This window comes from Cyprinodon variegatus, unplaced genomic scaffold (genome assembly GCF_000732505.1).
Source record: "Cyprinodon variegatus isolate N-32 unplaced genomic scaffold, C_variegatus-1.0 Scaffold427, whole genome shotgun sequence".
Taxonomy (NCBI): domain Eukaryota; kingdom Metazoa; phylum Chordata; class Actinopteri; order Cyprinodontiformes; family Cyprinodontidae; genus Cyprinodon; species Cyprinodon variegatus.
In genome coordinates, this window is record NW_015150880.1 from 688,419 (window position 1) to 706,317 (window position 17,899).

Consider the following 17,899-nt stretch of genomic DNA (forward strand, 5'->3'; position numbering starts at 1 on the left):
TTATTTTTAGATGTTTTTTGCAGTGATGCCTTTTGTACTTTGCAAACAAGATGTATTGTCACAAGATTTGAAAAATCCTAAACTCGAACCAATAAAATGCAAAACAAACATTGCTGTGAAGGTGTCAGGTTGAATAGACTCTTTTTCTTTTTTTGAAAAATGAGAAAAAGGACATTCCGTAAAAGTTCAAAAAATATCCACTGGACTTGGTTTCCAAGATTTGAAGACGTTTCGCCACCTCTCCAGGAAGCTTTCTCAATTCAAAAGTCTGGATCCGCAGTGAGTTTGAGTCTTATATAGACAAAGCCTTGTATCGCTTGGAAACATGCAAATGGTAACAGATGAATGGGTCGTTTGGTTCCATTGTTAGCCTGTAATATCTGAAACCTGTCTATGATTCTGAAGGTTGGAGCGGGTAGGTACTTCGTTCCTCTGTGATGGGATGGGGGGTGTGGTGATATCTGGAAGGGATCATGTCTATGACTGAATTGTATGTTTTTGGAAGCTGGAATCTGAGTCCACCACCTCTGTTTAAAGTTGGTTTTTCTCTCTTAACATAGATGGCTTCCTTCACGCCCCCCTCAAACCACCTATTTTCTTTATCCAGAATGTGAACATTGTGGTCCTCAAAGACCAGAATGTTCACGGGAAAGAGGACATGATTTGTGTCTTTGTGGGTGAGAAATATGTTTGTGTGTTCCCCCTGAGGAGATTTGGTAAGATTATCATTTATCAGGTAACTCTGCTAGTTGTGAAACAAATCAAGAATGTGATACTTCACAGCTGCTTCTGCTGCTGTGATTGGCTAAAAGCTCAACATGGGAGGCTGGTGCCACTTGGGAATTTACCTAATCAGTTTGACAAATAGTTCTAAATGTCCCTCCCTTTTGGAAACACTTTCCACAGGAGCCTTTCTAGATGGATGCTGTGTACAATTCAAGTTGAACTACACCCTTCAGTCTGGCTTGTGCCAGGTTAAGGGCTCTTCTAGTCATCACAACAAAAACATGCTCTAACGAGAGTAATTGCTTTTTACTTAAGAGCAATTATGACATCGTACACTATCCAGGGAACCACTCGTGCCTCATGCCATTTACAGAGTGGCATGAGCCAATGATGGCGGTGGTGTTGGGAATTTATCAGCTGTAACCAGGTAGGATTTCTGTTGCTTTAATTATATCTGGTTAGAGGAAAATTAGCAAGTTCTGTAAAAAAAACTAGCCACTCTAATGCCATCGAAGGAGGTATCTGATTGGTAGATTCTTTTATAGCAGTAAATTAGGGAGATATTTCAGTGCTTTTTAAAATCTAACATGCTTAGACTGGTCACCGGAACTTGATTATCTTACACTGAATAGAAGTGAAAATAATGTTTTCAAACCACAAATACATAGTGGTGAGGTAGAACAGTAAGACTGACACATGACAAGGGACTGATGCAGCAGCTGTAAATCAATGAGAAATACCTAGAGTTGTTAGGCAGGGCTTGAAATGGTCAAGCTAGCGAGATGGGATTTTCAAACTCATGCAATGTCTGGATTGACAGAAAGCTGCACATGGATACTAGAGTGCTTTGAATTGTGTAAGGGTACTGTACTGAAAATATCTGATACAGGATACAGCCCATTCGGTTTTTTTACGTTAATGTACTGATTAAAAAGCCGTTGTTTTAAACATGAAAACTTGCAGAATGTTTATATGCAAAACTAAATATTGATGCAATGTTTTACAGAACAACAGCAAAAAAGGCATCATCTCCATAGAGCTTTTCAGCAGATGGAACCATGTAGTGCTCTAAAATCTCTTGGTACACAGCTGCATTTACTCTGGACTTGATGAAACACACTGAACCAACACCAGCAGCTGACATGGCTCCCCAAACCATCGCTCACTATGGGAACTTCACACTGGATTTCAAGCAACTTGGATTTTGCGCCTCTCCAGCTTTTCTCCAGACTCTGGAGCCTTGACTACTAAATGACAATACAAAACTTGCTTTCGTCTAAAAAGAGGACTTTGGACCACTCTGCAACTGTCCAGTGCTTATTTTCCATAGCCCAAGTCAGACGCTTCTTCCGTTGTCTTGAGTTCAGAAGTGGCTTGACCATGGGAATACGGCTATTGTAGCCCATTTCCCGGACACGTCTGTGAACAGTGGCTTTTGATACCTGGACTCCAGCTTCAGTCCACTGTCTTTGAAGCTCCCCCACATTCTGGAAGCGGCTCTTCATCACAATGCTGTTAAGGCTGTGGTCACCTCTCTTGGTTGTGCAGCGTTTCCTGCCACATTTCCCCCCTTCCAACACACTATTTGTGAATGTGCTTTGAAACTGCACTCTGTGAACAGCCTGCTCTTTGAGAAATTTCTTTTTGTGTCTTATAATCCTGATAGAGGATGTCAGTGATGGTCTTCTGGACAGCAGTCAGATCAGCAGTCTTCCCCATACTTGTGATTTAGTTCACTGAACCAAGCTGAGTGTTTTTCAAGGCTCAGGAAACCCTTGCAGGTGTTTCGAGTTAATTAGACGATTCAAGTGATTAGTTAAATAGCCTACTAGTATACTTTTTCACGATATTCTAATATTTTGAGATAGGATATTTGGGTTTCTTAAGCTGTAAACCATAATCAGCGATATTAAAACAATAAAAGGCTTGCGATATTTCAGTTGATTTGTAATGAATCCAGAATGTATGACATTTCATGGTTTTTAATTGCATTACAGAAAATAAAGAACTTTATCACAATATTCTAATTTTCTGAGACAGTCCTGTATACATTTGTAGCCCTAAAAAATGTTCAATGTGTCTTTTTAAAATTAAATTAATTTTCTTTTGAACACAACTAAAGAAAGGAATTAAATAACCATGTTGAACTGAATGAGCTGAAGATATAGAACAACAACATGATTTGGACTTGGGTATACAGTAGGTGTACTTTTCAACACCTGAGACTTATGGTAATGGGTCTTGGAATGTCAATGATAATGACGGCCTACTTCTTTTTCTGAAACACTTGTGAAAGTGGATGTGGAAGACCTGTTAGGGATCTACAAAAGTTCTACACCTGTTTGCAAAAACGTGACATTTTCTTTGAAAAAAAAAAGAGAAAAATTGACATTTTGACATTATACACCCAGGGAGCCAAAAACACATCTATTGTCTTTGTTCTAACTGACTGCACAGTTTTTAATCACCTCCACAGATTCGCTGTTACTTGGCATATTTTAACGCCAGGTGGTGGTGATACAGAATTTACTTAGCACTTAAAATCTGACATTTTGATGCATGAAAAACTGCTTAATTGCAGCATCGGAGTACATAAAGAAGTAGCAGTCATTACACAGTCAATCATTTCAGATGCTTTGAAGGACTTAACAACATTATAATTCACTATCTGCTACTGAAAATAAAATTAAAACTTTGAAATTAAAATGAACTTTTAATCTATTTCTTAAATTCTATAAAAAAAAAAGCATTCTCCACACTGATCTTGTACTAAAAAAACCAAATGTTAACAAAAACCCTATCCATGTCGCAAATGAACTAAAGGTCGCTGAAGCAGTGCAGCTTATGCTCTTATCGCCCAGAACAGCCAACAATGAGACCCCTCTGTCAAGCAAGCGGCTTCTCAAACATAAGCTGATAGCTTTGTGTGCAAGGAGTGAGGGCTAAAATGCAATCCCTGCTATGCTAATCTGAACAAGTTCAACACTGGAAATATATCACTGCCTCCTAATTGGGCTTCATTGAATTAAATGTAGTTGAACAGACACGATTTGAGAGGAGTGTATACAAAGTATGATTAATATATCTGTAGGGATGTATCATTATCACACCTTAGTCTCCACTATTATTATCACATGGCATATTAAGACAGATTACACACAACGCTTAGCGAGCTCTCATCCATCAGTCAAAGGATAATAACTCATGGTTATTCTGTAAAGTTACAAAAAAGGGAATCTCATTTCTTTCAAAGATCTGAAAGTGCAACATTAAATGAACGGATAAGTCTTATAATTCAAGTCCAAAAGGTTAATTTCTCCATAAGTGCTGCTCTGACACACGATACAATTTCCACCACTGACATTTAAAGCAGACTCGCTACATTTCACTAAACTCTTGGGAACAACGGCAGGGTTTAACCACTAAGTAAAAAAAAAGAAAATTGAACTTCTCAGACAGATTACTGACAAAACAAGTTGAAGCCATATGGAGGTAAAAAATGTACTATTGACCATAAACGTTCATGAAATAGTTCAGATTTAATAGGCCTTTTTTAAAGCCATAGAGGGGTTTCATTGCATAGGGCACAAAGCAGCCAGAGATAGTCTAGTTACAAAGAAAATAGCAGTTATGAATTAGATCAGAAAAAAGAAAATAATATGAAAAAGTCATTATAAAATCTTAAAAATGCTAAATTCATGCATATGTTAACCTCTATTACCTTAAATAAAGGAAGCAACAAAAACACGGCTAGAAAACCTGGCTGTTCCAAGTGCAGACCCTCGTTTTTAAGTAACACAAACAACCATAAAAAAGGGACTGAAACAGGTTTATAAAAAAGTGAGATGTAAAGATTTGTTTATGGGAGATTCCTCTCAACATCGGCTGAACGCCTCCATTGCATGGCGAATTAATACAACTATTAATGCAAAAAAATCCAGGACCAGGTATTACATTTTTACTGTACAGTATAAAAGATTACTCTTTTAATTGGTCTTAATTGATATTATAGACTTTGAAAGAAGCCCACGTTTGCATGTGCATCTACTGTAAGTCATAATCTTTAAAGTTAACAGAAATGAAGCCTTACATTTAAAACTCAACTTTTTAATATTAATAAAAAAATTAAATGTAACCTTTTGGTTATATTCAAATGTATTAAGCTGCATCTGTGGCCATCAGTACATCGGCTTGCAGGATAGATTTAACACAAGCAATGGCCAACAGAATAATACAGTCAACAAATATTGATTCAAAGTCATTATTTGTTAACAAAAATGGGAAAAATAAAAGAATAAATTAGGATTCAAAGCACTATAATTATGAGATTCATTATAACTACCCATGATTTAGTTGAGCTTATTTTCATTTATGACTTTAAGGAGGATTAAGGTCCAATTTTATGAGCACACATTCAGTTTTTATATCCAGAGGCAGGTATTTCCTCCTTATCGATTACCTGTTTTGACAGTTTGCCACCCCAACGAAAAGGGGCTCCGAGCTTGTAAATTATAGGTGCTGATAGGGCTGTGGTTGTCAAGGCCACGAGTCCAGGACAAGGTGGCAGTTGCATCTGTGATCTCCTCCACAATAACCACTCCAGGGGGTCCAGGAGGACCTGGTAGGCGAAATAAAGAGGAGATTAAATTATAGCTGGAGACATCTGTGCCTCTAAACAAACATCTAGAAAATGTAGGGACATAAGGACGAAAAAAAAAAATCAATCAGCTTCTGTTCGAAAGTGCTTATAGGATTCTGACAGCATTTTTTGAGGCAATTGCAGTGAATGAGACTGTGATAGAAAACTGCATTTCAATACAGCTGAACATATGTTCACTTCAGCCCTCTGAGGTAAAAGCAATCTGTAAGTGTTGTGAACATCGAAGGACTCCAGGGCGAACAGATGTAAAAGGAAAGCTGGCAGGTGACATCCTTAGTAAGAATCAGTATAACGTGCCCTTTAACGGTTCCTATAAGGCGGCTGCAATAAAAGTAGAGTCTGAATTTTGAACCTTAAAAAAATAAAACTGATGCAGGTGCTTTATGATTGCAGCTTGTCTATAGAAGCAAATGTTTAGAAGTAGGTTGTATTGGAATTGTTTTTTACAGATCTTAACAAAAGAGCTTGTGAGCTGTAACAGCTGTGAAAAAAAAATCAAAAATACTGAATATATCATGTTTTACAGTTCAAGTACCAATTCTTTAAAATGGTTTGTGATTCGCAAACCTTAAGAAAAAGAATTGGGAAAATTTTTTGCTGAAAATGTATGGATTATTCTTCTTGTTAACAGGATTGTGTCCAATCAGAGTTTGAAGTATTATTGCACCCCACGTTAATAGTCTGTTAATTGGTACCCTGCTTCTTAAGAAACTAAGTTAATTTAGACATTATGTCCAAAGTTTACTTCAGGTTAAAGGCATACTATGTATATTTTTTTTCAATCTGTGTTCAGTTTCTATTAGTTTCTTTTTTTAAATTTCAGATGGAGTGAAAAAAAAACTATGGCAAACTTCTTCCATAGCTGAGATGGTAAAACTAATGTCTATAATTTTAAGAATCCTTGCTTACTTTTATTGTGCTAAGAAATAGATTCAGGCTGTTCAAGCCTTACAATCGATTTAAAAAAAGAACAACTAATATATTCTCCTCACTTAAACACATTCTCACTCAAATTGCTCCTTACTGACTTTCTCCTCGACTTCAGCTGCTGTCTAAAACAACTCTTTATACTGGCTCATCCCTCTAAAGTGGATCAGGGCCTCTGAATGGACACACAAATATCAATATATGACCTGACAGCTGGGTAGTTTCAGTGCATGCAGTGTACGATTGCTGTAATCATCAGGTTTTTTGTTCAGATTCTGGCTGCCAGAACATTAAATGAATGACAGTCTCTTTTTTCACAACATTTTTGATTTGTAAGGGCTTAAATGGTGAAAATATATCAGTGCAGCTTTGAGCCATGAATAGAGCCACAGTAAGGAGTTTACATAAACTTATCAGGGTTATGAACATTGGGGCCTTTAATTGTGCCCTTGAACTGGTCCTTCACCAGGGTTATATCATGATACATCATCTACTTCAGTGATTTTTAAAGTGTAAAATATATAAAATTTTTGTTTTTTCAGTACATAATGGAATGGATTGCCACTGCACATTAGACAGGCCACCTCTCTGTCTCATTTTAAAACTCTTCTTAAAACCCACCTCTTTTCTTTGGCTTTTGACACCATGTAGAGCATTGATTTTATGTATATACGTCCATATTTTTATCCTGTGCGGGCAGTGCTTTTATTTTATTTACTTGTATTTATTTTTATTTATTTCATCTTTTTGTGCAGCAATTTGGAAACCTTGTGTTTATTGAAATTGTGCTATATAAATAAAGTGTTTGTTTTTTTCCACCTTTAGCTGACATACAATTCAGTTAATCAAACATCAGTTCAGGTACCATATTTACAACCATAAATTATTATCGCATCAATCCTGATGAAGAGTTTATATTAACTTCTGACTAGCAATTTAAACCAGGACCAAGCATTCTTGGTAAAAACAAAAAACAAATAACTCTGAAAACCTTTTGTTTTTCAGAAGAAGAAGATTTAGAAATATTAGTGCTATGTTTCTCATTACTACTAAAATTATATTTTACCTTTGAGCCTGTGACTATCATTTTTTTAAATGATCAAATGTTCTACCCTGCAGAGAAAACAAATAAAAACCTTTTCCACAACATTTACAAAAAGCTGTTTTGCATCAGACAGTAAAAGCTAACTATCTAACAGAGAGGCGCTAAACTTGTTCAAGCTGTCAGGCAATCTGAATATAAAATTAATCTACACAATCAAAGTCAGGGCCTAAATACCACCAACGTTAATTTGCAATTGTCCTCATAATGACTGAAATCTCACTTCCACAATAAAATCAACCATCCTTTCACATGCTGCTTCTGCATCATTAAAACTTGACAGAACAGAGGGACTATTTAGCAAAGTTTACAAGACTTCTGAGACACAAGAACAATCCATTGAACAAGAACTTAAATACCACTGTTCCTCACGCTTGTTTTTTTAAACTGGATTCCATGTTAATGACAAACATGGAACTATATAATTGCAAAGTAGAAAGAAAGGACAGACTATTTCTTTAAAAAATGTAAAAATTCAATATTCTTTTTCTTTTATTTCAAAATTAAGTACGTTAGTTAATTCACTTATAACACATAAGTAATTGGTCTTGAAATGAGTCTAGTTTTTCCAGTTTTGAATCTTCTCAAGCAGGGTTTCTGGATTTCATATGAAGAGTACATAGCATCATAGTTCACTGCTGCAGCAAAATATAACAAGCTTACCTCGTACAAGAAGTTCTGCCTCTGCAAATACTGTATCAGCGCTGGTCTGGGCTCTGCATCCATACTTCCCAGCATGCTTCAGCAAAATGCTCCTAATCATCAGATCCACCGTTGAAGTCTGCTGTAATTTGGGAAAGTATATAAAAAAATAAAAAAATCAGGAATAAAGTAAGCCTAAATGTGCGTGACACGAGACGTGTGATTTCATTACATCTTGTAGAGGCTCATGTGGCTTGAGAGATTCCTGTTTAATTCAGGTGCTTTCCTGGTGCTACATTCTTCAGCTACTAGTATTTTCCCGCTGCTGAAATGAGAAAAGCCTCAGGCAAGACTGGGCATAATCCAAGGTCTACAGGCAGCTGTTTAGCACGAAACCTGATTAAAATTACAAACCATGCTCCAGCCTAGCCTCTGTTGTGCCCTGTGAAGGATTGTCACTGCAAATACCTTCTCTCTAGTGCACAGTTGTGGCTGAGGCGAGCGCAGGATATCGGTCATTTCTGAACTATTAATAAAGAAACAGTGACTTACACTTGACTTTTTGCTTTTAATCTGTGTTTGATATTTCAATTAACTGGTGAATAAATCTCCATGTGTTTGCATATTTTATACATATAAAACAAATTTGAATGATGAAATCGAAATATTGGTCAACAAAAATCTGTATAATAACTATTTAAAGGCTGAGAGAAGTAAAAAAAAAAAAGGTCAGACATTTTGATAGAAAAAAAGGTTGATATATCTATATTTCAAATGTGTTGTTAAATATGTTATAAGAGCTCCTTATCTTTAAAGATCTTGCACAGTGCACACTAAGGCTTTCATTTTATTTTAAAAAAAGCTTCATATTTTAATTGTTTTTGTTAAAAAATAATACAGCTCTCTTTAAAACACTGTCTGCCTCTTGAACTTTGGACATTTGTCACATAAAACCTACAGGAGTGTATTTTATTCAGATTGGATCGTTGAAATAAGCTGATTGTGGCTTTTAATTTACAGTAGACCCCTTTGCAGTCATACTTTTAAGAGTAGTTAGAGGAAAGCCACAGTTTAAAGGAAAATCTTAACAAGTTTTTAAGCAGTTTGCCACAAATCGTCTAGGAGTTTAGGTGCTGTAACATGCTATACTTTTAAAAGTAGAAGCTTTGATTTAAATGCTTTTAAAGAGATAAGCCTGATTCTGTCTGTATTTTTATTGTACAGCTGTCTTCAAGAAACTTCATTGAAACTGGGAATATTTTTACAAGTAGTCTTGCTGCTATAAATAGCATTATAACACACCATTTTGTTTTTATTACATCATCCAACTCCTATGACCTTCCTAACTGTCTGTCTGGGGTATCTGTTGTTAGGCTATACACTTTTTCAATTAGATTTCCTTCATATGAATTAGATATATCATGCATCCACAGCCTGGACTAAAATATGACATTTACTGTATGCTGGTGTTTGTAGAAGGTAACATTTAGCAGTGTCTGAACTGCAGAAAAAACCTTGATTTCTAATAAAAGTCAACACACCGAAATGAAGAATTACTCATGTGTTTTGATACCTAGATTGCAAAAGCACTACTGATTAGTGGTATTATGGCTTGATATGCACTTTATGATTACTGCTGTGCCTCTTAAGTTACCCCTGATTTTTGCTTGTTTAGATCTGTGTCGATGCGTGCCCCCCCGTGGAGCACAGATAGCTATTTAAAACCATAAAACCAAAAAGCAGAAATCTCTATTAATCTTCTATATATTCTGGTCAGATAGGTTCTGGCACTTGGGTGCAGAAATATAAGTTTTGTTCAAAGCAAGAACAAGTGGAGATTAAAGCAACAAATTTGACTATGATAAAAAAAACAGATACGTAGCAAGCTGAAGAACATCTTTAACAACTTAATATAATGCAATGACAGCGAAGTAGTTCAGGGTAAACTGAAGTTTTCCTGCTGCTCCTTAAGATCTTTCTCAAACTCTGGAGAATAATTCAAGCATAACTTAATAATTTGGCCTTCAAAGCTTCAAAATCTTCTGCTACTTTATATATTTCATGTGTTGTTGCTAACTGTCTGCTGCTGCTCTCAGCTCTTGCTTGGTTTCTTTTTTAGCCTGTCCAGCACCCTGCTACCCCCTTGGGCTCGGAGGTAAGAGACCGTTTCCTCAGTTCTTGACATGTGGAAGACATGTTTTGGGGGTTAGAGATACGCTCATCACCCCATGACATGCAAGCAACATTTGCCACATTGAAGCCTAGATGTCAATCTCAAACTTATAGCATATAGTCAGATTTATAGATCAAATGCTTTTGTTACTACCAATTATATTTTTAAAATAATTTAGTATTTGCTCATCAATAGAAAACAACTCAGATGCCTCTATTATATAAACATATTTGACATTGATTATATCAACTTTTACCAAAAAATACTTTAAGGAAAAATAATTCAAAGCTCTATAATCTCTTTAATAAAAGCGATTTGGCCCAAAATATCCACTACAATATGACACTTAAAGTTAATAGATATTTTAATGAAAGTATACATAACATTAATTAACATTAGTTAATTAATGAAATGAAAAAACTTAAATTTTTTTCCACTTGAAATACAACACATTCATAGCTTCACATTTATAAAGGAAGACTGAGAAAATAAGACAGCAGGTTGACTTAAGCCAGCAGGTTGACTTAAGCCAGGCCCCATGTCCTGCAGGTTTTAGAGGTTTCCTTGCTCCAGCACAGCTGATTTTAATTGAAAGCTGATTAACAGGCTTTTAGTCTACTGCAATCATTATAACCAGCTATGCTGAAGCAGAGAAACCTCTAAAACCTGCAGGACAGGGGGCCTTGAGGACCGAGTTTGGGGATGCCTGACTTAAGCAATGCCTGGTTAAGATTGCAAGATAATAATGCCAAATTTTGGCTTCATCTTCACATTTCGACAAGTCCCAATTCTCATGATGGCTCTTGGGATAATCTTATGAGATAATCCTGCTGTGTGTTGTGAAATTGTGGATATGCAACATGTTGAATTGTCTTGGCTCTATATCCTTTGTTCTCCAAGTACAGAGGGCACAACCTGTTGAATAAGATCTGGAGCCAATCAGAAAGATTTTCTTAAGGAGAAAAAAACACAACACTCACTACTTTAGCTTGTATAGCTCCTTATTGGACTGTCTCCACTGTTTTAACCAAAGACTTTCCTTACTATATTTTTTTACTCAGCTAAAGTTTGTCCAAAATGTATTCTGTTGCCTTGTTAATATTTATTTATAACAAACTCACATTTGATGAGTTTATAGAAATATCCGATTTGATATCTGAATTGCTTAATGGTAAAAGTTTGTGTTTGGTGTGTTGTGCTTGCCGTATAGCTGTAAACCAGACACTGAAGGACCAAACCTGTCATATCTAACATTTTTATTTATTGTAATTTTATGAAAGTCATTTTAAATCTTACCATATGACCAGGACTTAGATAAAGTTTGGTTTAAACTTAGACGAGATTGAGTCTCTCTCTTACTTTTGCTCTTACTGTTTGGATGTACTCAAAGTGACTGCCGTCTTGCTGAAAGTCGATCGGTTTCTGGTTGAAGAACCACTGGAAAGCAACCTCTAGCGATGTGTCGTGTGTTGCTTTGCAGCTCAGTACAACGCTCTCCCCCACGGTCACCTCCACTCTGCTTGGGCTCAGCACCACACGCATGGCCTCTGGAAGAAGAAAACTGCTGCACTGTCACCACAGAAAAACCCCAAAAGGAAAGCCAATGGATTTTCACTTTCACATCCAATTGCCCCAGAAAAATTAGAACCCAAAATGTAACAATTTTTAGGGATAAAATATCCTACTTGCTTCTCATCTAGACTATGTGCACTGCATCTCTGAGAGAGAAGGTTATGCTGTTAAAGCCTGCCCCTGAAATATGATTCTTGAATGTAAAAGCCCTTTTTCACGGCTGATGAGGCACAATATATTTCCTGGCACCCATGCAATGGTGGGGGGTAAAATGACATTGGGGACTGTTTACTGAAGGCTGACTTGTGCTAATTTGGCAGAAAATAAATGCCTCTGGGGCATCACTTACCTTTTACCCAGAGTATGGCAGTCATCTCTGCAGAGCCCAGCTGATTCTCTGCCCGGCACACATAGTTCCCTTCGTCTGCTCGGCTGGAGTTCACAATTTTTAGAGTGTTGTTCCGCAGCACCGTAATCCTATCAAAAAATGGGCTAAAATCAACATTCGTATGGGAATCAAATTCAAAAATCACTTGTCAAAATAACTTCGGACATAATGCTAAATGTCACATCTTAGAGTTCAAAGTACAAAAAATCCTTCTACCTTCTGAGATAATATTAGATCAAATAATCCAGCTGAAGTATTTAAAATATAAATGGCAAGTATCTGAAACTCAAGTATAAATGAACAGCTGAAAAGGGGAATGGGAAAATAAAGGCAAATGTGAATAAACTAGAATGTCATAGAAAACTTTGCTTATTTCAGCAATCAAGAGGGAAAAGTTGGAAATTCTTCATGCAAAGAATAAAATGTTAATTTTCCCCAGATTAAGGGCTCATACTTTAGCTGACCAATAAAAAAGAAGAAAAGAAAAATTAGTGTTACCGAGATAATATGAAAAGTGACAAAGAATGTTGGCTTAGAGGTTGTCCAGCAAACGTCCTCTACAAGGACCACATGAGGTCATTGCTCAATAACCTTACTGTTCTTACAGTACAATATCCCAGCATGTCAGAAACATTATTTGCTAGGTTTAAACAAAAGAAAAAAAATGGAAACATTTATTTGATAAATGGTACAAAAACACATCATAAACAAATAATGAATAGGTTCAAAAGTCAAGAGAGGTTTCTGAAAAGGGAAATTTTCCTCTCCACTGTCGCTACAAGGATGCTTGAGGGATTGCCTTCGAGTCAATGAGCCGATGCAATCAACTGGTTTTCCTTAGATAGAAAACTTTGAATCAGTTTGGCTGTATGATCTGGTTTAATCATCTCTATAAAGTGCCTTGAGGTGACATTTGCTGTGAATCGGCGCTATATAAATAAAGTGAATTGAATCCTACAAGTCGACATGTTTAAACAAATGGATAATAAGATAATAGGCAGCTCCTTCTTGAGCCCCTGGATGATGGTTTTGCCAGGGAAGCAGAAGGACTCTGAGCTCACTGGAGTCACAGAAGACGAAAGCAAAAAAGGAAGACTGGGTCCTTCCTGAAGTCAACATCTCCACTGTTTTGAGAGCGTTGAGCTTCATTTGTTTGCTACTGGACAACGACACCATACATTCTGTCTCAATCCTGTTAATCCTTTGAGCTTCATTAGGGATGAGGCCGATGAAAATAATGTTGACTTCAAACTTCAGGAGTTTGACAGACTGGTGATGCTGGAATGTAGGACTGAGAAAAAATGCAGCCTTGTGTTCATATGGAGAAAAGAATACAAGTACTGTATACATCTTTTTTCTTTAGAAGGGCAAGATTTAAGCATTTGAAATACATAAGTATGTGTAATCAATAGACAGACTTTACCAGTTTCACTGAATCATTGAATTACTACAAGAAACTTATTATACTTAAATAAATTTTCATTTAAAGCCTGCTATTTGAGACATTTTCAATAGGTTTCTGTCTCTGAGTTTTTCATATGTTGAATTTAATTGAAATAATTTTGGGCATGTTTGCAAATTGTTAACTGCAACTGCTGCATAAAAATCACTTCCAAATGCCTCACTGATCAAAACTGATTTGCTGATTCCCAGTGAAAGCTTCTTTCTTCTTAGAAACCATTTTTCACATGAAAAGTGATCCCTCTGATGATCCAATTGCTTCCGATGTTTACGTTGGGTCCATGAAAAACCTCAAGGCAAAGGCAACAGAGGGTTTATGATGTCTGATAAACTGGCAAATCACTCTCAGGTGAGTCTTGAACTGAGTTTTACCAGAACATATGTGAGAGATGACAGTAAAGGTAGAAGTGGGTGAACGTATTAAAGTCTGAGGTGTCATTTCTGATTACTGTATGGGGACAAGTATTGCACAAATTGGGTCCTATAACACCCAGCATCTCCTGGCCCTCCTAAATGCACTTTGCCGACATCCAATTTGCCCAAGCATTGTTTGGAGGGATCATGTCAGCTTTCAACACGCCAATGTTGTTAAAAAATGATTTGCTCTGCACAAAATGATATCAGCAGACTGCCCTCCACTATTATGGTGTGTTCTGTTTGGAGGTGAAAACATATGGCCATTAGACACAGGAACAGGAATGTGTGTTGAACATTCAGAATGGGTCTTCTGAGAGGATTACAGGCAATTATTTTAGAGATTAGCAGCAGCTAAAAACCTGTATATTATTTTCTATTAGGTATTTTAAAGTCAAACATCATTCTAATCTTGACGATAATCTCTGGGCAGAGGAACAAGAGCAACAGGATGTCCAGCAAGCAGATAAGAGCAGATACACGCTGTGCAGGAGCATTTTGTTTTGCCAAAGAAAAACAGGTTTGTTGTCATTGTTGCATTTTCTTTCCCCTTTCATTTCAAAGATGTCACGCTGTGCATTTTTTTCTATTCACTGCACACAACTTCAGATGGATCAAAGGAAAAATTTTGGTTTCGAGCACAAGAAATGCATTTGTATACAAACAAAAATCCATTTTTGTGCACAGCTCTGGTGCATTTTCAACGTCTGAAAGGTACATAAATACGAGTTAACATGATGCGATGTTTACAGACTTGCACTGAACTGCTTGATGGAAATAACATGCGTTTTAATCTGTAGTATCAGTAAACATTTGATACTAGAGGCTTTCTCTGTATCACTAGAGATGGTAATCATTTTATCTTTTTATAAAAGGCAAACCAGTGGTTTGGCACAAATTGTAATTTCCAACTAGATATGTTACACTCTGACACATAACATCCCTTGGACTGAAACAAAGAGATAAAACACTGCTGACTAAATATCTCCGGGCTGTTTAGGAACAGGGTTTGATTTTTATTTGTAAAAAAAACACAACAAAGAACAAAGACATTGGCTTACATTAATTTATAGAAAAAAACAAACAAAAAAAACACAAATGAAACTGTGATTAATTCAATAAAATGTTATATATATTATTTGCATTGTAGATGCTGTGTTTGTACACGAGTATTCGAGATTTAGCTAATGAAACTCATTCAGCTTATTTTATTTATGCCAATCAATCTAAAGTAACTCTAAATTTAGATATCTTAAAAATGTATAAAAAACAACAACAAACAAATAAAATGTTAACCATACAGGTTTTGAGTTATGGTTAACAGGGAAATGAATGTAAAACAAATAAAAAATCCTAAACAGCTTCCTCTGCAGCATTAATAAACATGGTATGCATTAAAGGAAAGATTTTAACATAATGACTGGTTCAGTGGGTAAAGTAAAGTGTCACTGAGGTTTTGACGCCCCACAGAAACACTCATTTCTCTGCTTTCCAGTGAATAAAGCTGCTTTCTATTAGATCTTACGCCTTTCATGGATCACAACGGGCTGCCATTTGAATAATTACAGTATAATTTAAAGCTCATCAAAAGGGAAAAAAAAAAAAAAAATCAGTAAAATGTTTGCTGAGAATGCCAAACAATGGGAAATAAAGTACATTGAGGGTTCTTTGTTCCCCTGCATCAGTATTTCCATAAATCTAAATAAACAGTGCTTTCATCTTGTAGGATCAGGGCTCCACGTGACACAGTGTAAATGTTAAAGCACTCAGTGAATTTAAAGAGGAAAAAAAAACCTGTCAAACTCTGATATGCATGTCACCAGGCGGTTCTCAAAAGAAAGCTCAAGTGTAACAAGGAGGAGGAAAACAAACTTGCAAACATCACTCCTACATTCATAAGAAGGCCCTAATTCAGCTGAAGGACACAAACAAGTCGGTGCAAACATTTTATTTAGACTTGTAAGAGCTGGGGAATTAAATGCCTGACATGTTGCAGAATGTTCCTACAGCCAGCAAGGCTGCTCGCATTTGGTGGCAGGGAGGTAACAAACATATGAGGCTGCCCTGTCCCTTTCATGGAAAGTATTCTCTTTCTCCCAAAGCGTCAGCTGGAATTTAATCATTTGAAACAGAGTTATTTCATGTTCGACTATAAGAAGAATTTATTTATTTGTTTCTATCTTCCTTAAAAAAGTACATTTTTTTTATTATTCTCTTATTTATTAGGATGATCAAATGTTTACACTGTAAAAATGATCTAGAAATAAGTTCAGATGTCCTAAATCAAGTATATTTACCCTTAATTTTAGTAGTTAATTGGAATGATTTGCCAATGGAATGAGTATTTTTACTCTTAAAATAAGATAATTAGAAAATATGCACTTTTAATAAGACAATACAATTGCTTTTTCTTATTCTAAATCTAAAATGTCTTGTTCCATTGGCAAAGTGTCTCACTTAACTCCTCAATTCAAGACAAACAGCACCTATTTTAAGACAAAAATTACTTATTTAGATTTCTATTTTTTGTAGTGTAAATAATTTACATTTGGAAATTCATGATTGAGAAATAAGTATGAAACTACATCTATTGGACCTCTGGACACTTGAATGGAAAATTGTCCCTTTTCATCTGATCAGATTTAAATTTAAGTAATTTCAGATTTCAGACACGTTAATAAAGTTGGGAAAATCAAAACATTTGTTTCAACAGCAGTTAACAATGGCATTGAGAGGATTTTCTTGATATTGCTTGCACTTTTTGTCTTTTTCTTGCAAAAAAAAGAGCACTTTTTTAACTTGCAAGGTGATTTAAAATGGCAGTGAGAGACTCATGGGGATAAGGGCGAAATCTACCTACAAGCAGACAGTTAGGAAACCATCCACAGCCAGGAGACATTTTTCAAATTAGGGAGGATATTCACATCCGACAAGGACACTGAGGCAGAAAGGACAAGATAGAGACTGCTGGGTATACAGAACATGCAAATGAAGCCAACCTTAGAGAACATAAAGGAAATAGCTAAATATCACAGAAAACCTTTGCCATTTGGAAACTAATCCAGTGATTTAAAGCAGGGTGCATGAGTAAAAATCAAACAGATGTAGAGTAATCATTATTTAAATGCTGCATCATTAAAATTTGGCAGATTTTTTAAAAGTTGGGCAATAACAATAAAAATTTCCAAAAGACATAGTCTAACACAGCAGGTCTGTTTATTTCAAACGAGTCTGCCACGTGCTTTCAAACTAATGGGATTAATACCTTCTGTTTAAGACACAAAAAGCCCTGAACATTACCGGAAATCCATGTTAATTACAAACCTTCATTAAGTCAGCACAGCTGTCAATGCCAGATAAACGTGAGGCTGCTTCGATTCCTCCCCTCCTTCAAGAACACCATAGACTCTTTACTATAGATGGTGTCAGAAAATCCTTGTAGGAGTCATCCTGGCTGTGACCTCAGAATGCACAGCTTCTCCTGCTTTGTTTCAGCTATTTGAGATTGCAATCAGCCCTTCACAAGGTTGATCTCGATTTAAACAGTGATTCTTCTAAACACGGCGTCATCCACTTCATTAACTCACTATGGGACATTTAAGTTGGAAGAGACAGCCTATTAAAGGCGTCAAACTCAAATAGGATCTTGGTGTCTGACGATAAAAGCACTTTGTGTGGCATCTTAACTTTACTGAGATAGTTAATAAAGGAAAATGTGTCATGTGTAACAGCAATATCCCATCTAAATGGTGAAAGTTAATTTCTCAGAGTTGAAAGATTTAAAAACCTTGAAAAAAATATTCACACCCCAATATCTTTTTCCCATTTTGTCTA

At 36.1% G+C, this 17,899-nt stretch overlaps 1 protein-coding gene across 1 annotated transcript in view; it reads right to left on the reverse strand.

Annotated features, from left to right (window-relative positions):
* Positions 1-17,899, reverse strand: part of cntn5 (contactin 5) — a 66,410-nt gene that overhangs the window by 19,617 nt on the left and 28,894 nt on the right. Inside the window, exons 6-9 of the mRNA XM_015388533.1 lie at positions 12,152-12,279; positions 11,602-11,777; positions 8,079-8,199; positions 5,186-5,344 (exon numbers count right to left, since the gene is read on the reverse strand). Coding sequence (XP_015244019.1) covers positions 5,186-5,344; positions 8,079-8,199; positions 11,602-11,777; positions 12,152-12,279 — 584 coding nt within the window. The remainder of the gene's footprint in view (positions 1-5,185; positions 5,345-8,078; positions 8,200-11,601; positions 11,778-12,151; positions 12,280-17,899) is intronic.